We start from the raw sequence: 21,470 nt of genomic DNA, 5'->3' as shown, positions 1-21,470 counted from the left end.
TTATTGCAAAGTTTACTAACAAAAAGCCTCATTCTGATAATTTGACTCTTATTTTGAGGTACTTCAACACCATTTTCTTAATATGCTTATGCTTTATTAAATAGTATATCTAGCAATATACATTATGCAATATATACATACACACACTATGTAATATATATATACTATATATACACTATATAAAAATGTGGCATAAATATTTACATACTAGACAGTAACTATATTTATCTTTTCTGTAAACACAAATATATAAAATAATATATATTATGAAATTAAACAGAATGTTTGAATATTGTGGATCTGGTTTAAGTGCCACTTACAGCAGGCAGGTAACAATTTCACAGTGCTGGCATACTGTACATCATCAGAGAGGTGTGAGAAGCCAAAGCTGAGTTTACTGTTTCACCTTATAAACTAAGCCCTGGAGTGAAGGATTCCCTCCCTGACTGATCTCCTGCCACAGGTTTAAGCTCATTCTCTGATGGCTGTCAGCTTGGGAGATGTCCTATAATTAACCTGCAGTATCACATGCATGCAGCTGGTGAACATTTCACACAAGGTCATTTCTATAGAATGTGTGCGACACAGGTTGCTCCTAGGTGCTTCCTCTTAACACACAAATATGCAATCCAATCTTCTGCATGGAGCCCACAGTAGTTAAGTTGCAGCTGTATAAAACTCTTCATCTAGACTTTGCTGTGGGCTGCCTCAAGGAGCCGTCCGGCTTTCTTCTCTCCCCCCTACAGTTTCCCACAGTCTACCTTGCACAGGATTTTAGCTGATTGAAAGTTAATTCTGTAAAAATAGAAAAACCCAGATAACCAAGCATTTGCTTCAGTTTGATGAGTGCCTTTTTTTTTTAAAGAAACCTGCAGTTACGAACTAATAACAACAGAATGAAGTTGCATCTTTGTTCACACTCATTGCTATAATTACTTAACAAAAAAATGTGCAGTGTCCTAAAGTTCAGTTATCCTTATTTTTACAGCACTAGTACTGATGGTCCCAAGCGGCCCATGATTACATGCCGCAGAACGTTCAAGCACAGGAAAGACCCTCCCCACACCTCCATCTCCTTTTTACTTCCCAAACAAAAGATTGAGAAACAAAGGCATAGGAAAATTAAATCACACAGTATGGAAGTAAAAGTGTCAGAAATGGCCTCTGTGCCTTCCCCTGTCTGATGTCAATACAACATCTGATAAGCTAGAACAAGCAATAGCAAGAGGCAGATGAGGACACAGTTCCTGTAGGTGGGAAATCCTTAGCATCTCAGTCCTACTAGTGGAGGAAGCCACAGAGCCAAGCTGGAGTTGCATGGAGGAATGGAGACCAGGAAGGAGAGCACATAAGGACAGGATAACCAGTTTTATAACTATATAGATGTAGAATAAAATTGCAGGCACAACTTATAAACTTACAAGTCAAATTAGGTAGGTGCCCAATCACCTTATTTGCATTCCATGTTAATGTGATCATAACTACTTGCTTACATTTGCACATTTTCCAAATATATATTTAAAGATGCAATCTTCAGAACATGTCCTAGTCTAAACAGGAAAAGCTCAGGCTGACAAAGCAGTCAAAACTCTGAAATGGTAAGGGTTCATCTCTTCATCAGTAAAAATGATTTTCATAATATCCAATGATGACTGCCCATTTCTGAGAAATACGTGCTAGAAAAAGTTATACCCAGAAAAGAGCAAGCATGTGGAGACTGACAATGGATGTGTACGTGCTAGCAGACATTTTGTTTTGAATTTCTGTAGACCTTTAAGGTTATGCTGAAAAAATACAAGCTCAGAATTCAAGCAAAATCAGGGTTATAAAGCTTTTCTTCATAACTTGTCTATGTGATCAGCTATTCAGAGAAAAATAAATCAGAATCTGTTGTGATACTGCCATACAGAACCTGAAAGAACTGTCAGAGAAGACATCAAACAATCTACCCCACTGTGGCTGTGTTAATTGTAATGACTCAGAGCCTTTAGGCTGAATCCTATAGAGCACAAAATCAGCCTTAAGGCTCTCTGTAAAAATCCTGGAGATCCCGTGCAGAGTTACTGACCTATGGTAAATTCAGAATCCTGGTTTCAAAAAACTCGCCTCCCTTGACCATCATCATCTGAAGGTAGTAGGTCCGTGTCTGTAAGAAGCCGCGGGGTGGCAGTGCTGTCGCACGGCGGTGTGCAGCCAGGCTGCTAACAGAGAAGCAAAACCGGCTTTAACCATACTGTCACTGATGTACTCGCGGCCGATTTGACGTGAGAACTTGAAATAATTATTCTTGACATGTGAACCTAGTAATGCATTTCAAGGATTAAGCTGAATCTAGCAGGGGAAAATATGCCAGCTCCGAAGACTTCAAAATTTAAATTTCATAACTGTTCCCTCTATCCTAATTAAAGCTATTCTGCTACCACATCACTCAAGGAAAGTATATAATTACAGATCTTCAGTTACAGGAAATTGTCAATACAGTGAATATTCTACAGTACATCCATATAAATATACATATATATACTTTTCATGTAAAGACCAACGTGTCTTTCTAAACCTAAAGTCTACTTAACAACTTTATTTCATTCTTCAGTCTGGGTGGTGAGTCCTTAATGGGCCACACTGCAGGCACTCATTTGTTTCTGGGCTCCCATGTGAAGCACAACAGCTTTTCCAAGAGAAAATATAAATGTAGCTTGAAAGGTAGTTCATCATAGGCTCAACTCCCTACAGACTGCATAGGTGGGACAGTGCCAAATTTGGAGGAATATCCTGGACAGAAAGAACCAGTGCCATCCCAGGCACCCCCTCTGTGTCCGCATGTCCCCTTCTGTCTCTCTTCTGAGCGTGCACTATGCTTAGAGGTTCACTTTGCAAAGATGAAACAATCTGCATATTTAAAGAGCGCAAAGTAGCAGTCTTACTTAAGTCGTTTTAACATTAGAACTGCAAAAAAAAGAACTGAGGGCCACACAGTCCTCCTTATTGGACTTGGGCATATTTGAGACTTCTCAGTCACTAGCTCCTATCTTTGTTTCACTTGGAGTGAGCAGTCTGCTTGCACACCAAGGTCCCACAGTTTACTGCTGTGGACTATTCCTTCAGTATCAAACAACATTGCTTTAAATTAAAAAAAAAAAAAAAATCTTCATTTGTGAAACAAGAGGGAGCGACCAGAGTCTTGCTGCAGTGCAACATGCACATATGCAGCAGCAATACTGGCAGCATGCTGTTGTTCTGAGTCCTAACTAATGACTGCTCAGTTGTGTCAGATCAATGCTGGGCTCAGTCAGTGAGTACGCGTGGAGCAGCCAAGGCAGCGATCAGGGGGGCTGTAGGAAGTTGAAAAGGTGCAAAGGAAAGTGCCCTCCTAGGAGCACCTGGTATGTGGTACGTTCACAACGCCTGATGTGGAGACTGCATCACATCGCCAGCGGGTTCGCTGGCAAAGGCGCTGCCTTGGAGAACGTGGTCGTGATGAAGCCTTTTATCAGTCGGACAAAAGTTTTAGGACAAGAGGCAACGGGCAGAAATTGATGCACAAGAAGTTCCACCTGAACATGAGGAAGAACTTCTTTACTGTGCGGGTGACCGAGCACTGGAACAGATTGCCCAGAGAGGTTGCGGAGGCTCCCTCACTGGAGATATTCAAGAACCGTCTGGACGTAATCCTGTGCCATGTGCTCTGGGATGACCATGCCTGAGCAGGGAGCTTGGGCCAGATGACCCTCTGTGGTCCCTTCCAGCCCGCCCGGCTCTGTGATTCCGTGCAACGCCGCGCAGCACGGCCCGTCCCGGCCTGTGCCGCGGCTCCGTGGGCGGTGGACGGCAGCGGAAGCGCAGCCTCCGCCCTGCCTGCTCCCCTCCCTCCCGCTGCCGTGACTTCCGGCGGCCGCTCTAGCCGCGCCGCGTCTATGCCCGCGGCGCCGGGGAATGTTTATTGTCGCGGGGAGTCGGCCCAGCACCCTCAACGCCGCCGGGCGACCGGCACCCACCGACCGGCACCGCGCCCCGCCCCGTCCTGCCCTGCCCCGACCGCCGCCCGGCCGCCCGCCCGCACGGTAACGGCCGCCGACGGGCCGCGCTCCTCCTCCTCGTCCCCCGCCTCCTCGCCGCTGCCTCGGGTCTGCGGGCCTGGCCCGCCGGGACCTGCCGCCGCCGCTGGGCCCCCGTGTCCCGCCCCTGCCCAGCCGAGGGGAGGGAGGCGGCGCGGGGCCTCCCCCGCCTCGCCGAGGCCCTGCTGGCGCCTCCTGCCGCGGTACCGATCGCGCCCGGGGCGGGGGGTGTGCGCGGCTCGGCCGCCGTGCCGGGGAGGGGAGGGAAGGGGCAGGGCATGCCCGCGGGGACCGGCGGCCCCGCGCCCGGCCCCGCGGGCGCGGCGGCGGCGCTGCCCCAGGTCAGGAGCGCCTGCAGCAACCGGCGGGGCCGAGCAGCGGGGCCCGGCGTGGCCAGGCCGCCCCTCCGCCTGCGCTTTGTTCGCGCCCTGCCGGCCCGAGAAGTTCGGGGCCGGGGTGGAAGGGCAAGAAGGAATAGTTGTTAACTGGAGCGTTGGGGCGCTAGTGCATGTAGGGCTTTGAGTGAGGCTCCCAGCAGCGAGAATGGGAAGGGTGCTTGTGTTTCCTCAGTCGGGACGCGCAAATGGGAAATGGAAGGGGGGTGAGAGGCTTACCCGTTGTCTTAAAATATTTTGCTACAGCTAAACATTTTTACTTTTCTTACGGTTTTTCATCAAGTTGGAATGGCCAGGGAACCTATTGGTTCAGACTTTTGTCATACTTAACATGATTTTCCATGTATTATAAAGACTGAAGGGATTCTTTTTAATGTTTGGCATTCAGGTGTTACTGTATGTTCAAAGGGAAAGATGGCACAAACTTCAGTTCAAGTGAATCTTGCCTTGAATATGAATGGGCCTTTTTGATGAAAGAAAGACTTGAGGAAAATAGCCGGTTATGAATTATTTTAAAATGTACTTTCTTGTCTTGCTCTGTTAACTGGCTTTATTCTTACAACTGGATTTGTGTTGGAAGACTCCAGGTCCATGGAGATTCAGTAGTCTTATCCAAGACATTTGACAGCAGGATTGAGGTCCTACTTGCTTGTGGTATACCTGATATTTTCATTCTACACATTGATCTAATAGAACAAATCCCTACTTTGACACTGGCTTTGCGCATATTTGAAAATTTTCTCCCCCCAAATATAATTGTTTCTTTCTGCAGGAAATAGTCATGACTCTGCAAATCCTGAAAGGTGAGAATAGTAGCTTCAAGATGGCCTTTTGCTTTAGGCACAATTTAATTTGCCACTGCAACAGAAAGTAGAAGCATGCCCCACTAGCTCAGTGGCTGTAACTAAGAAAGTTGTTTGGACCTGAGGATTTTCTGTACAGACAGTAGTAGCTAGCAGTGTTGCTCTCAGTTCCAGGGAGTCATTCACCTGCCACTGTGACCATATTGTGTCTAAGAATTTGGGCAGATTTCAGAGGTCTGTCACCTCTGATGTTTCCTGTGGACTTGTTTCCCGAGGGGCTGAACACAACTCTTTAAAATTACACCTTCAGAGGAAGGATATAATTGACTCTTCCCATTCTTGATAGGCTTTATTTTTTGCACTCTCCGTTCTCATATAGAAGCATCATAAGTTCATATTAACTTCTTCAGAGATGCTTTTCAGGCATGAGCTTGAAAAATGTCTACTGACACAATAATGACCAATATCCCTTCAGCTGGTCTGTTGGAATTGTTTGTGGAGTTGGTCAGTTGGTGAACTGCTTTGGAGCAAGCTTAAAAATAACCAGTAGAAATTGCTTATACTTAGACTTCTGGTGAAAAAGGTGTTTATTAAACTGTTCTGGCATTAATGTAACCATTATTAGACATCCCCCATCTACCTTTATAGTGCTGAGTTTCTTGGATCAGAGGTAGTCAAAAGCTTAAAATAATACTTTGTTTATATACCCCATCCCAAGTGCCTTTCCTTTCTCTTTGATGCTGGTGCTGTGGTTGGTTTGGAACTTTTTGAAGACAGAGAGTGCTGGCTTTTTTTAGATTGTAACATTTCAGTGCAGTGTGTTTTGTCTTCATGTGTGTTTATAGAATACCTAAAATAGTATGGCTGTGTTTCTAACAAGGGAGGTAAGGGTAATGCTTTAAGAACTTGAGTGTTCATTCCTTCCTGCAAAGTATTTCTTATTCTGGGAAGTTTCTCTGGTTTCAGTATAGCTTTTGTTGTTCTTTTTCTTTTTAAGTTCATTATCATGCTTAACCTATCTATATTTTTTTTTCCTTCCTCTTAGGGTAGTATTCCTAAAATCAGTGTTGAAAAGAAAGAACAGTCTTTTAAAATTTTCCTGATAAAATAATACAAACATCTTCAGAGATGTATTTAAGCTTTTTTCTCTGTTGTGGTAGATTGTGTTACCCTGGTGCAAGACAACTTGAAATCAAAGTTGGCTAATTTCTTGTGCTGGAGAAAATGGAATGAAGTACATAATTTAAAAGAAATGCTGTACGTACAGACAAATTATTTTATTGTCAAACTTAACCTATTGTTAAATTAGTATTAACTGGCAAAACATTTTAGAAATGAGATTTAGGCTGCCAAAATTCTACAGTTCAGATGAGATAACCTTTGGGCAAAATTAATGAACAAAACCTAAGCTGAGCTCAATAAAATCAACTTAAGCATTTGCAAATCCAGAACTGGAAAGAATCAGATGTTTGGTTTCTACTCAGCCTCTCTGTACTACAAGTGTAACTTCATCAATGTGGAATAGGAACAGGCTTATATGTAAGGCGCAATATTTTCCACATTTTGCAGATAAGATACAGAAATGCAAAAATTCAAGTTTTGGGAAATAACAGTCAGGCTAGTGTGTATGAATAGCAGAGAATACAAGAGAAAACTGGGAAAGAGGAGGATCAGAATGTTATTTAGAATTCCTTTGTTCTGTCTGGTCATGCTGTTGGAGATACATATAATTAGGAACAACATCTTTCTTTCTTAAACATTGTTACACATTTTTCTAAGTTTTTTTTTAGTGTAATCTATGTATTTTTACTTTTAAAAACCATTTAACTTGCTTTTGTTCTTATGGTTTCTATGAATTTTAATTTCTTTGAGGCTTACCAAAGAAAGGTAGCAGGACATCTTCTCTCTAGATTTTTTTTTTTTGTAAGTGGAGTGTGAGACATTAAAATGTCAAAGATTGTGATAGGTTACGCTTGTTCACTGCTTGGACACAAGTATCCAAGCCTAGAAATATTTTGGTTTACCCAGTGATTCTAAACTGTGCCTTGGAAGTGGTTACCATTGCATTTCTATACTAAATAGGAATGGATGTGTTCAAAATCATTGACTCTTGGATTCATGTTCTCAAAGAACACAGGTAGTATTTAACAGCAGCAAATAGGGAATTTTCTCCATACAAATTAGAAAAACTTGGTAATTAACATTTTCAGTATTCGAGTGAAAAGTTTTAACAATGAAACACTGCTGTTAGATCACGTAGCCATTTTCATTTTTACACTGTATTCAAATACTGTTTTTATAACAAGTCATGCCCCTTTTTAACTGAATGTCACAAATCATAGTCTCGAATATTAGCAACAGGTCTAATAAAATTTCAAATTAAAAAGGTCCTCCCTAAATATCTGTTATTTTGTGCTTTCTGAACATGGCTCATGAAAATGGGGGCACACCACTGTAATCTGTGTAATTTTTCTCCCATTAAAATCTGTGCAAGGAGGTTGTACTTCTAACCAAGATACATTGTAATTGCTGAAAACATCCTTACTGATGGCTCCAGGGGCACCTCTTCTCCTGTAGAACCCCCTACAATAACGGAACTTTTCCTTTTAAATTGTAATTTTCCTCTCTTTTCAACCACTTTTTCCTTTGTTCTGAATGAGCATGTGACTGTTCTCCCTGGGTCTTTTTAAGATAGTTCATCAAGGGTTTTATGGGGACATTATCATATAGTACTATGGTTTGCTTAGATGTTAGCAACCTTTCAAGGATGTTATGCATGATGGTGGTATTCTTTAAGAACATAAAGATTGAGTGTGCCAGTAGACACTTGCTGATAATTTGGAGAAGCTGCTGATTGGAGGTATCTTGTTGACAATCTTTCCTGAGTTCCAGTAAATGAACTCTGCAGGAGCCAGGAGTTAGAGCCGGGGTGGAAAACAAATGCCTCTCTGAAGGTGCCAGAGGTTCCAGCTTCATGCTGGCTCTGCCTGCATGCCATTCAAAATCTGCACATATGCTATCTTTGGATCTGGTGCCATAAATTACTTGCCCAATCTGTAGTAGTCCATCAAAACCAGATGGAATAATTAATTTCTGATTTTGAGGATTCATATAATTTTTGGTTCAATAAAAAAAGGATCTGAGAATACTAGTTAGTTACTGTTTGTTCTCTTCTTTATCTGCATTCTCTTCATCCCCACACAGAGCCTTTGGTTTTTCTGTTTTTCTCTTGCTGTTTCTTCATCTCTTTTCTGTATTAGCACCCATCTTGCTTTTTCTTACATTGGACAAGCCAGCAGTTACAGAATAATTCTTTCAGCAGGGAACAAGCTGCAGAGTAGAAGCAGCAACTACCACAGCAGTTAACCAAGTACATTATGCACATCTGCCTTGTAGTTTGTCACGTCAGTATTGCCAGTGAGTGGTAGTCAAAGATGCACCTTATGTGAGTTCTCAGAGACTATGGCATGATGCTTTGGAAGTTGTAGTCAGATGAAAACACTGATTATAACATTAATTTTGTATCTTAAAGATTTCTGATATAGAATGCAAGGCTGAAAATTTTAAAGTTACATAAATGCATTACAATCTGTTATCTATATTATTTTTCTTAATGCATAGTCTCCTTCTTCTTCCATGGCAATGACCATGTAGAGCATTTCATATATCTGACAATTTTTCTTTGATTTTGTTCTTTCCTTTCCTTTTTGTTCATTTTGGATTAAATAATGCTAAAATTTTTACATAAGTTGTTTTCACTGTCTATCAATGTTTTTGTACTTTTCCCCTCTCCTTTCCCCACGTTCTTCACCTGAGATTTATCTGAGATGTCCACTGTCTTGGCTTTGGTGTGCCTACAGAAGAGATGTTGGGCATTCTTGGGCAACCATTCACCCCAGCCCAACTCCTGGTCTTATGATTCTCTTTCCCCGGTTGAGGTGTGTGTGAGGAGTGTCACCTGCAATGTGCATAGGCAGCCTGGATGCTTCCTGGCTGCCTTAGGTTTTCTGTGCATACACTGGTTGGCCATCCTGTGCCTTCAGTTACTGCTCAGAAACACTTGTGCTTTTCCTCAGAAACACTCGATTCTACTCTGCCCATACAATGTGTTCATTGTGGTTCCTGTGGGCAGTGCAGAAGGCAGTGAGAGGACACTGGCTCACCCCAGGCTGTTGTTGCCACCAGGACAATTCATATAGTTTGCATTATACTAATAAAATTGGGAGAGATAGGCCAAGAGTGCTGGATTAAGATGGCAAAGCTGTGGTAGCAGGTTGTCTACTGACTGCAATTTGTGTAACCTGTATTAGTTCAAAGTTATTCACAGGCTCATCCATTCCAACACAAGCGGCAAGCTGTTCAGAATTATCAACTCCAGCAGCCAGAGAAGTGCATTTTCCTGAGGTGTCTAATGACATCCTCAAATGAGCTGAGGAAAGATTAGCCACTGGTGCTATGGAATAAGTTTCAGTAATCTTTACAGTGTTAGTAAAAATTATAACATATTTAACTGGCAAGTTTAAATATTCTTTTATATATATACAATTTCTGTTAAGTCTGGTAACATGGCTTCGAACAAGTTACCTCCTGTTTTCTAGCATACAGGATGCAGACACTCCCCCTCCCCACACACAGTCAAATGAGTCAGAGTGTAGTCACTTCTGCTTCTTGTCTCTTTTAAGGAGTGAATGTATACACTGGCATTAATAGGCAGTTTTCTACTGGTATGTTTAATTTTATCATTTTTGCTTCTCAGGATGTGATCTTCATGGTGAGCTGGTGGGAAAACTGAGTTGTAAATCACCCCAATGGATGCAGACAGTGATGTTGCACTGGACATTTTAATCACAAACGTAGTGTGTGTTTTTAGAACAAGATGTCATTTAAACTTGAGGAAGATTGCATTAGAGGGAGCAAATGTGATATACAAGCGTGATGTCGGGGTAAGAGATTCAACATACTTCAGTTATCTGTTTTTAGAAATGTTCCTTAAGCTAAACATTCTTCTGCCTGATGCCTGTGTATGGTTAATAGAGAAAAGCAGAGTTTTAGTTCTGTATTTCTGTCTTGATTGGTATTTAGTCAGTCATACATTAAATGTACAGTAAGCGGAGTGAGTAAATGCTGTCTCAGGAGACTTCAACTAATGAGGTGAATACCGGGTATAAGGTATGTGACGAGACCTCTTACACCTCAGGTTCCGTTTTGCCTCCCAAAATTTGACAGCTATGTCTAGAAAATATATCTTGATAAGGAGTCAGAATGTCAAGTCACTGTAATAAGAAAAAAAAATCAGCACGATATTCGTGGCTTTCAGTGAAAAATACCTTCATTTAATCTATTTTGTGAACACTGAAACATAGCCTGACATATTTCATACTTATTTTGCTCTTCTCAGGAGCTGGGGCTTTTTTTAATTACTGAAAGAGATGAAGGAGCAGTTCAAGGCTATTAAAAATAAAGGAAGCTTTAGTGTGACAGTTGATTTGTGCAACAAATTTATGTAATTTTTTTTTTCCAGTATGAAATTGAACTACTGCTAATTTCCAATTTTTCCACTTTTCTTTTTAGAAGGTTTTAATGAAGCTTCGGAAACCTAGGATTACGGCCACAATTTGGTCCTCAGGAAAAGTTATTTGCACAGGAGCCACAAGGTGAGTTCATGAAGATTCTTTCTCTAGCTGTAAATTCTTGTGTATTTTAAAATACAATGTTGTAAAAGAAGAAGCGGTACTTGCCACTGTTTAGAGTTGCTCATACTGGATCACATGTAGATCCTTGCTAAACTACATGTTTGGGAGGAAGTTTTCTCTGTGAAGTGTATGTCTCAGACTGTGTTCACATCATGAGCAACATCAGTTCAGCCTTCTTGGGAGAGCAGCAGGGAAAACTGCTTTATGAAGAAAATCTTAAAGAGATTTGAAAAGTCTTTAAGATTCTTAAACACACTCAAGTGTGTTTAGCCAGAACTTGAGGCTTGGAAAGGAAGTTTTAGTGTAACAGTTGATTTGTGCAACAAATCCTTTCTTGAGGGATATCTCTTATTCTTTCACAAAAACCCACCTGAATTTAACCAGGGTTGAGAGACTGGAAAGAAGCAAAAGCAGACTCTCCGTTCAGCTACATCTGAGACATTCTAAACTCTTAACAGCTGAATTCTTTTAAGATATGTCTGCATTGTGAAGTAAGGATAAGGTACAATAGTAAATTTGCATAGTTTCTGTATATGATGTCTGCTTCAAAATGGAAGATGATTGGATGTTAATTCCAGACTATGTGATCTTATTTGTATCTTAAGAGTACTTAGAATAATGTATGATCAAAACATGTCTCTAACTTCCGCTGGAGCCAGTTGTCAAGATATTCTTCAAACAGGGCATAAAGGACTCCATTTGAATGTCTAGGTAGTTAAAATGTAATACATACAGTAGGATAAAGTGAAGGCTGTCCATGTGATCATGGCTGATGTGCTGCATTATGTATCAGTTCATTTTGTAGTCTGAGTAGCTATTGTGATATGTGTGCACACAAATACATACTATTTCTCTTAATGTGAAGTTCTTTTCTTTCTCCTTTATAGTGAAGAAGAAGCTAAATTTGGTGCCAGACGATTAGCTCGTAGTCTACAGAAATTAGGTTTTCAGGTAATTCTAATGAAAAAGGACTTGTATGACTCAAGCAATGCTGGTAGTTCATGTTTTAGAAAGAAATAAAAACGAGGGAGCATAACAACTTATCAGTGAGCATGTTTTCACTCAGATGCCCCTTTTGTGTTGGCATACATTTTCCAGATGCTCTTTTATTTTGTGGATTTGAGTTTTGTTTGGCAGCTCAGAGTAGTGCTTCTTCACTGGATAACGAACAACAAAATGTGTTTAATAAATGAACGACCCACAGGTGTTTCATGGATAGAATTTACAATATCTTGAAAGATTTCTTTGCAAAAAGTGCTGAAGAGTATAAACTTAACTGTCATTTGAACATAATTTTCACTCATTTCTGATGGAATGGCAGATGCATTTCCATCTTCATAAAGGCAAGTTCAAGCCCCTTTAATTAAAAAGGGAGGAGAAAAGGTGCTTCTGCGCTATCGGGTTGCACATAAGCCAAATAAAATAGTTAAGTCAGGAAACCTCTCTTTTTTCTGGATTTGGGTTAACATTACCAGGCAAAAACATCACTTGCATTTCTTATCAATGGTTGAAAAACAGCCACATGAACAACTTAAAGTGGCATGGTTTAGTACCCTAAGACTTCCTGATAGTCTATTGTACTGTTTACTCACAGATTCAGTTAGGGGCAGACAATTAAATAAACACAGTAGCTGTCCTTTTCAGGGAGAGACTCCTTTTGCTTGTAGTACATAAAGGCAGAGGTGACAGGCTATCTTGGTAATGCTGCATCAGACCCCAGCACAAGTTTGACACCTTATTGTCACAAATTTTTAAAGTTGGAATGAACAGTAAGTCAGTGAGGTGAACAGTACTTCCAGGGTGGACGCACCAAGTTTTATAATAAAGCAAGCAGTTTATATTTTGAAGATTAATTTGATAGTTGACCTTTTATAAGGCTAAGTTACTTCTACTGGTAATGTCTTTCCAAAAAGTTTAGGTTGAAGAATGGTCATTTTAAGTTTAGGAAATCTCAGAAAATGAGCAAAAGTTTCCCTAGTGATACTGCCAACACTGACTTCTCAGCAGTGTTTTTTTTTGTATGGGAGTTGTCTTGGCTATTTTGTTGTCATCTAAAATGTCTGTGGCAAAGAATAACTGAAAGTAAATCCAGCTAATGGATTTCAGAAAGTTACAGAGTAGAAAACCAGTTTGCTGTACTGGCCACTGGACATTTAGAGCAAAACAATTTTCACCTTTTTTCTTATTCTTAGCTTTAATAAAAATGGTGTATAGCAACAAGGTATTAGAGAAGCTTTCAGTGAAATTTAAGCTTTTTCTCTGCTTATTTTGGTATTCCATGAGCTATTTAATTTACTTTCTTTTCAGCGTGGAGATGTTTAGTGCAGCAGTATAAGTTGTTTTTTGTGTCTCATTCTTAAATTGTACCATAACCCTATGATACAACTGTGAGGTATCTAATTCAACAGATATTCCACAGTAAATTATTTAAGTCTGTTAAGTATCTAATAGGTGCCTATTAGAAATGAGTCAGTCACAAGGTTTTAATTTTGAAATCTCATCACAGTATTCTAAGTAGCATATTTCTCTTTATTAATTTTTTTTTTGCAACCCTTATATCTACCTCACCGTAAACTGAATTTCTAATGGCTTTTCTTCCTCTCTTCTGAAAAGGTAATTTTCACAGATTTTAAAGTTGTGAATGTTTTAGCAGTGTGCAACATGCCCTTTGAGATCAGATTGCCAGAATTTACGAAGAATAACAGACCTCATGCGAGGTATGGTAGGATTTTAAAGAATTTTAGTCTTGATATACTTCTTAAGCTTTTATTTTTCAGTTCTAGATCTCTCTTTTTTACCTTTTATTTTGTTTTCTAGTTATGAACCAGAACTTCATCCTGCCGTGTGTTACAGAATAAAATCTCTCAGAGCTACCTTACAGATTTTTTCCACAGGCAGTATCACAGTTACAGGTATTTTGATGTCAAAAAATAAATATTGAACTTGTTAGGAATATTTAACTTTAGATCTAGTAGGCTTAGGAAGGAAAGATGTGTAAAAGTCAAAAGATTATGTTGAAAGGATTTTGCTTCACATTGCTAGCATATAGTTTGTTTTTGAGTGAAAGTGCCAGAAGAATTGTAGAGAAAGTGTTATTATTAGTAGGCTCAAACAATTACTTAGATTGAATGTACTTAGTCTGCTTTGGTTTTTTTTAACAAAAGTGAGATAGGATTTGAGAATGCAGGTATTTATTATGTATTTAAATATTTGAATTTTCTTCCTTTTTTTGATCTTTGTAGTGCTGTAAACTACACTGCATGTAGCATTAACATCCCTTTAAAAAATACATTTTATCAAACTGGACATTTGTGGAAACTTATAGGGTGGCATAGCATTTTTTCATAAATGAAGTTGAGCAGTACCTGCAATTCTTCAGACTTGTGTTCTCTTCGTTAAAGCTCAACTGAGGGAACTACCACTGAATCACAGGCATCAGTGATTTTTCCCTTGTAATCAGAGACATGATTGTCCTGGGTCTTGGATACACCATGCCATGTTTTTTCCTCTCTCTTTCTGATTTTCATTTTTCATTCTCTTTCATGTTTGCTTGTGGGGTTTCCATTAGTCAGGTTTTTCAGAAAATACTTATTAAAATAATACAGAACCAAAAAACATTTTGTTTCACTTTAGTGGGAATTATGTGTTGCAGTTGTTAGAGCTCAGCTACTGGTTCAGAAATTGGGTAAGGATTTTTTTTTTTTATTTTCACATCTTAATTCCTTAACAAATAGCTAGGTTTAGGGGGATTTTTCTTACAAGATATTGGAAGAAGGTTTTTTTACGAAGACAAACTTCATCAGATAGTAATCTAAATATAAAGGGGCTAAAAAGTACTTCAAGATTGCAGTATATGTTCTGAACAGAGCAACTGGTCTAGCCAAATCTAGAAACTAAATTTAAAATAAATAAGAAGCCTTAGTATTACTGCAATAATAAAAAGCTGTCAGCATGTCTTGTCAGCCTTTTAATGAGATTCAGTTTCTCTGTAAGATTCTTATTACTTCATATACGGGACAAAATCACTTTCATATTTTCAGAATTGTCCTTTCAAAACATGAAGGTAAATATGATAAACATTTAAGTTTTGCATCTTTCTGGTTTAGTTGTTTTAGTGAGTTTGAAATATCTCAGACCTCTGTTGCTTTTGAATGCTTCTGTTTTGTCTAGGCCTTTCTTCTAAGGGGAAAAAATGTCCAGAGTCTTATGGATTCATATTTCTGTAATAGTAGTGCTTGTCATACCACTGACTCAAAGAATTTTGAGATATATAACTAGAAATGTTACAAAAAAAACCAGGAAGGTGGGTTCTTCTAATGGGACAAGTATCAAAAGATTTATTTACATTGAGAAAAGATAATAAAAGTCCCTGGCATGTGAAAGAATACTTATTTCACTGATGCTTCAAAATGAGCAATGAGGAGGTTGTTTTGGGGGTTTGTTTTGTTTTTTCTTCTCTTATATTCCCTACAATGATGATCCAGTTTTTACATCTCTTCAACCTTACACAGAGTAGCAGTTTTTTTACTAGAACTATTTGCCTACTCATACTTTGACTGTTTAAAGGCTTTCTCTAGAACTTTCATTTCTGTAATTGCAACCAAATTTAAGGAGGGTGCAGTATCTGCCCAAAAGACAGGTATCTTTCACCATTCTTGTTTTAGCTAAGTGCTTAACTTGACCAGTTTGAAAATACAGGAAGAATCCTATTCTAGTCCATTTTCTTTCTGACTGAGCATGGGAAACAATAATTACTTAAATAATTTATACTGAAGTTATTAATTTTGGGAGCCATTTTGAACAGTTCTTTATACTTGGAAGAAACTTTTGAAATCTAAAGTAGGGTTAAGAAAACTGAGTTCACAGTCATCAAAGTATGTGCAAAATTGCTGCTCTCCTTTATCTGAATCACCAAGCTTCTATCCAGAATTAACATCTTCTGCCATGTCACTGCTCATTTATTTGCAATCTTAATTTTTCATTGCGTAAAAATGGTCTAGTACCATTAAAAAGCATCACTAGTTCATTCTTCCTTTTCTTTCATCAAATACTCATAGATTATGTTAGATAACCTTCATATGCTTTGTCCTGAGACAATAAAACCATTTCCTGGCTTGCAGGTTTTGTCCTAAGATCAGTGACGAAGCTATTTGCAAAACCCATGACAGAAAGTAATAGTTTATAATTTTCAAAAATAAAATAACATTGCTTGAAACATACTTGGGTCAAATCCAGCATTATTTAGCAGCAGTTTTTGTTGGTAGGTTTTTGAAACAAGAGCTAAAAGTGGCTAGGCTTTGAGAAATACAAATTCCCATAAGATTGACATAAGTAAAAGTATTTCTTTTACCTCTGCCACTCAGCATCTGCTTCTTCTCTATACTGTTTAAGCCAGTAAATCTAAAACCACCCAAGTAGTTAAGAAATTAAATGACAGTATTATTTATTTGTAGTCTAGCCATTGGCCAGTGTAAAACATCTTGCAGATTTGAAGTGAAAGTCTTTCCTTGTAAATAAAAGTGATAAGAGAAACACCTTCTTAAGTTAAGAGAAATGGGGGGAAAATTACTGTCTACAGTATAAAGTTGTGATAGCTAAAAATATGAAGGTTATTTTAAAGATACTGTTGTTTTAATTTCTGATTCCCTAATTTTTCTCTTCCTACTGCCTTTTTTTTTTTTTAACTATGTCTCAGGGCCAAACGTAAAGGCTGTTGCCAGTGCTGTGGAACAGATTTACCCATTCGTGTTTGAAAGCAGGAAATAAATTTTATAACTCACCACTTGATGGTTAGGTTCCCTAACCGAGCACCTTTAAAGACTGCTGCACATTGGACTAAAAGCAAAAAGGAAAACTGGACCAACCATAGCAGAGGAATACAGACTCTTTTACTTGCTCATGGCCACAGTATAGACTCCAGTTCTTTTGGATTTTACTCTTAACAGTGCTGTATTGTAAGAACAGAAGTTTACAAGATATGAAATTGCTGCTTTTAAAAAGACATTCTATTTATTTTTGCAGTAATTTCGGTGTATTCATAAGCAAAGCTGTCACGATGTGCACTACCTTTAAGACTTTTTTTTTTAGCTTGAGCTTGTGTTTTGTTTGTGAATAGTCTTTTACATTTTTGTATGCTGAATATTGGGCACCAAAGAAGCTGTAAAAGTTATCTTTTTCACCTGATGAATGTGCACAAATAAAAGTTTGGAAAATATTTCTCTTCATACCTGTTCTGTTATATTCCTTCCCTTTTTCTATTACATTAAAATTGTATAGTTGCAAATTAATTTGAAACAATGTAGGAATAGTCTTTTGCTGATACCTTCTGTTTCTATTTGTAGTATGTGTAAAACTTTGTGTGTGGGTTAGATTGAAATCTATAGTAGTTATGTATGTTTATCCAAGGATGAAATTTGGTTTGTTCACAGTTCTCTTAACTACATGCCAGACTTCAAGTATTTTCTTGCAGTTACATGAAGAGAAGACATTTCTAAATATAAAGGTCTTAAGCAAGTGTTTCCTATAGATGAATCATAGAATATGCTGAGTTGGGAGGGACCCATCAGGATCATCAAGTCCAACTCCTGGCCCTGCACAGGACACTGCAAGAATCACACCATGTGCCTGAGAGCATTGTCCAAACACTTCTTGAACTCTGTCAGGCTTGGTGCTGTGACCACTTCTCTGGGGAGTCTGTTCCAATGCTCAACCACTCTCTGGGTGAAAAACTTTTTCCTGATATCCAACCTTAACCTCCCCTGACTCAGCTTCATGCCGTTTCCTCGAGTCCTGGCACTGGTCATGGAAGTGAAGAGATCTGTACCTGTCCCTCTGCTTCCCCTTGTGAGGATGCTGAAGACCACAATGAGGTCTCCCCTCAGTCTTTTCCAGCCTGAACAACCCAAGTGACCTCAGCTGCTCCTCATAAGGCTTCCCTTCCAGACCCTTCACCATCATCATGGCCCTCCTTTGGACACTCCCTAATAGCTTAATTACCTTATCAACTTAAGCTACTGTAGAAAAAACAACTGCCTTTTCCACCTACTCGATGCAAAAGGAAAAAAGTTAAGATACGAGCTTTGGGTTTCAGGAAAAGTGTTGTGCTTCAGCTGGAGAAGATGATACGGTCATGCTAATCCAGCCCCAGCCTGTTGCTGAACAATTAACACAGACCTTTTCTACACTGTTCTTACTGTATAATATTTTGATGACAGAAGCTGCCAACAAGCAATGAAGCTTGATTCTGGCATGTATTATTATTAGTATTAATCTTGGACTTGGAAGCCAGTAAATGTTTCTCTCAATAAGTGCACATTTGAAGCAGAAGAGAGGTGAATGCTTAAAAGTAACTGCAAATGCTACTTTTAAAAAGCTACAATAAATATGTATAAACGTATGTATGTCTTTTTTCCCTATCTCACTGAAGAGAAACATAACACGACTCGTGCTGCAGGTAATGTACAGTCTTAGTGGGCACTTAAAATAGTAAACTGAGCTGTTACTGTACCAGAAATCACAGCTGTGAAAGAAAGGTGCAAGAACATCCACAGGAAGAAAATGCCTGGCATGACGTATTTAATCTACCTGAGGGGGTAGTATAGAAGTTGGGGCTGTCCATAGTGACTTTGTGCAGAAATTATGCTAAGGAAGGTGTAGTGTGGGAAATGCTTCACCAAATCCTTCAGAACAAAAAGAAAGGAATGTTTTGCCACCATTCATAAGTGCTATGTTCATAAAAGCCTTTTTGAACTCCATGTAGGTATCATAGAATCATTGAATGGTTTGGGTTGAAAGGGACCTTAAAGATCATCTAGTGCCAACCCCTCCTTCACTAGACTAGTTTCCTCAGCACCCTACCCAACCTGGCCTGGAACACTTCCAGGTCTGGGGCATCCACAGCTTATCTGGGCATCCTGTTCCAGTGCCTCACCACCCTCGCACTAAAGAATATCTTCCTTATACCTAATCTAAACCTCCTCTTTTAGTTTAAGGCTGCTCTTCCTTGTCCTGTCACTTTTTACAAAGTCCCTCTCCATCTTTCTTGTAGGCTCCCTTCAGGTACAGGAAGTTCACATTTAGGTCTTCTCTCTTCTAGGTTGAACAATCCCAGTTCTTTCAGCCTTTCCTCATAGGAGAGGTGCTCCATCCCTCTAATCAACTTGGTGGCCCTCCTGTGGACTCGCTCCAATAGGACAGTGTCCTTCCTGTGCTGAGGACCCCAGAGCTGGATCCAGCACTCCAGGTGGGGTCTCAAAAGAGCTGAGTAGAGGGGCAGAATCACCTCCCTGACCTGCTGGCCACGCTGCTTTTGATGCAGCCAAGGACAGGGTTGGCTTTGTGGGCTGCAATTGCACATTGTCGGCTCCCGTCCAGCTTCTCATCCACCAGCACCACCAAGTCTTTCTTGTCAGGGCTGCTCTCAATCTGTTCATCCCCCAGCCTCTTTTGACACCAAGGGCTGCCACAACCCAGGTGCAACACCTTGCTCTTGGTCTTGGTAAACCTCATGGCATTCCCATGGGTCCATTTCTTGAACTTGTCCAAGCGCACTTACAACCCTGAAATTATGAAGTTGAGTTCAACAGTCACAAAATCCACGATAGCAAGCTTGCTCTAAGTTTTCCAGTATGTACCAAATAACATGGACCTTGGCACTTCTGACACTAATAAGGATTTCATGCATCGAGAGCAATGGACAAACCACTATTAGGAAAGATAATTATTATTACAGTTTTAAAAAGCACAAGGTATTGAACAATGAACAAATTGTCATGGGTTTACAGGAACAAAGTGTAGTCCTAAATTGATGAATGAGGATTTGACCATTGTAACTACAATAGCTGTCATAGATTAGGCTTGCCTCTTCAAATCAAATTACAAAGCCCTTGAGTGCTACTAGTGAATATCTGGAGCTTTTATGAAGCATATGGGTCTCCTAAATTTATCTGTGGAAAAAGAAGAACATTTTGCTTTGTTAGCACTGTCACGTAGTATGAAATCTGTCTCTTAGAACAAAAATGGAAGCTAATAATGAGCTGCAATGTATTAAAATGGGAACTGTTTCTTTTGAAGTGCTGCCTAGATCCATGCAAGCAGTTTGAGGCCTTTGTAACAATCCATAATGGAGCCAAAAAGCACACTACCAAACTTGCAGGGTAGCACTGAGGAAGAGAATAATAGCAAATAAAAGATTCTTTGAAATGTGTGGTCACACATTCTAGCTTCCAGGGAGCATCAAACTGTGAAAAGTACGTTTTAAAACCTCTGATGATGAAGGGCATCTGATGGTGGATATCACTCCATTTCCTACTTCTGCTCTGAATAGTTAGGTCCCCACCTCAGTCTGGAATTAGCCTTGCTGTTGATGCTTTCTACTGATGTGTGTGTACACATACCCCCTTTCCCATCTTCACAAGTTAGCATTTGTTTTCTATGCTGTGTTGTGCTGCCTCCACCCAGGTTCTCACTAGCAACTCGTGCAGCTACAACATGGAGCCCAGGCCAGACAGCATGGCCCAGCGTGATGGCTCTCACCTCCAGTGTGAGAAGCAATGCTTTGGGTTAAACTTACCTGTCAATCATCACTTCTTCCTCAATGGCCATGTTTTCTAGGGCGCTGTTCATCTGTCCCTGGTTTCTCCATGTGGATCCCATGAAAAACTCCTCACAGTACTCAGCTGTGGCACTGGCAGTGCCATAAAAAGTTCATTTCACATTCTTTGGAGAGAAGGGTTGGTTCTATTTATACACCCTACTAAGGACTCCTTTTTGCAGTAGATTGATAACTCTGACTCATTGCTGGCTTGTGGGTTGTCACAGCTGCTAGATCTTTTCCTGTAGTTTCTAGTGCCATTTTATCATTCTCTGACTTGCAGATAGTGTTACCAGAGAAATCTGCATTTTCAGAATTGTATCCTGCTTTTTTCACAGATTTGCAAAGTTCTGAATTCCAAACCAATCTTTCCCAGTTTAGCATATTAAATAAGCATATTCTGTTCTGTAATCCAGTCCATTAATGGAGATACTGAATAATTTTAGATCTGGGACAAAGTTTTTTGGGGAGCGCTTCAGAGATCCAGGGATGTGATTTGTAAGATATGCCTCTTTTTATCCTTGTATTTTCATACTTGATGGGATTGTGAGTATCTCTCTCATCAGATATGCAGGCTTTATTATCAAAGACCAGTATAATTATTGCTACATTTATAGGGCTATATAGGGCTAAGTCTGTAGGACTACAATTAAAACTGTAGCTATAATGATTTTTAAAAGACCTTGACTACAGCATCATTACCTTTAGGAGTTATCTGAAGCTGTCAGGGTCTCTGCAGTAAAAACAATGTTGGAACTATGCCTTGTTCAGGAATATGGCATTTTTATTTATTTGTTTCTGCACTACATAGGTGTGCATGGGAAAATTTTAGAAGAGGTTGCAATGAACCCAAAACCTGTAAGTTGGTGAGACAATTTTTATGGTATTTTCTGAGTTATATTTATTTTTATAAGAACACTCAGAAAATTTAT

The 21,470-nt window shown here is 39.5% G+C and overlaps 1 protein-coding gene across 2 annotated transcripts; it reads left to right on the top strand.

The window, feature by feature from the left end:
• Positions 1 to 3,903: 3,903 nt before the first annotated feature.
• Positions 3,904 to 18,342, top strand: TBPL1 (TATA-box binding protein like 1). Of its 2 annotated transcripts, none has more exons than XM_027690665.1 (7): positions 3,904 to 4,061; positions 10,010 to 10,196; positions 10,825 to 10,907; positions 11,834 to 11,897; positions 13,560 to 13,663; positions 13,764 to 13,858; positions 16,642 to 18,342. In XM_027690665.1, the coding sequence occupies exons 2-7, from the start codon at positions 10,062 to 10,064 to the stop codon at positions 16,710 to 16,712; spliced, it is 552 nt and encodes a 183-aa protein (XP_027546466.1). In that variant the 5' UTR covers positions 3,904 to 4,061; positions 10,010 to 10,061; the 3' UTR covers positions 16,713 to 18,342. The 2 variants fall into 2 exon arrangements, with proteins under 2 accessions (XP_027546466.1, XP_027546457.1); XM_027690656.1 differs by lacking the exon at positions 3,904 to 4,061 and adding an exon at positions 4,142 to 4,258.
• The last annotated feature ends 3,128 nt before the right edge of the window (positions 18,343 to 21,470 follow it).

Source organism: Neopelma chrysocephalum, unplaced genomic scaffold (genome assembly GCF_003984885.1).
Source record: "Neopelma chrysocephalum unplaced genomic scaffold, ASM398488v2 Primary Assembly neopelma1_23, whole genome shotgun sequence".
Classification (NCBI taxonomy): Eukaryota; Metazoa; Chordata; class Aves; order Passeriformes; family Pipridae; genus Neopelma; species Neopelma chrysocephalum.
This window is presented reverse-complemented; position numbering and strand designations above follow the sequence as displayed.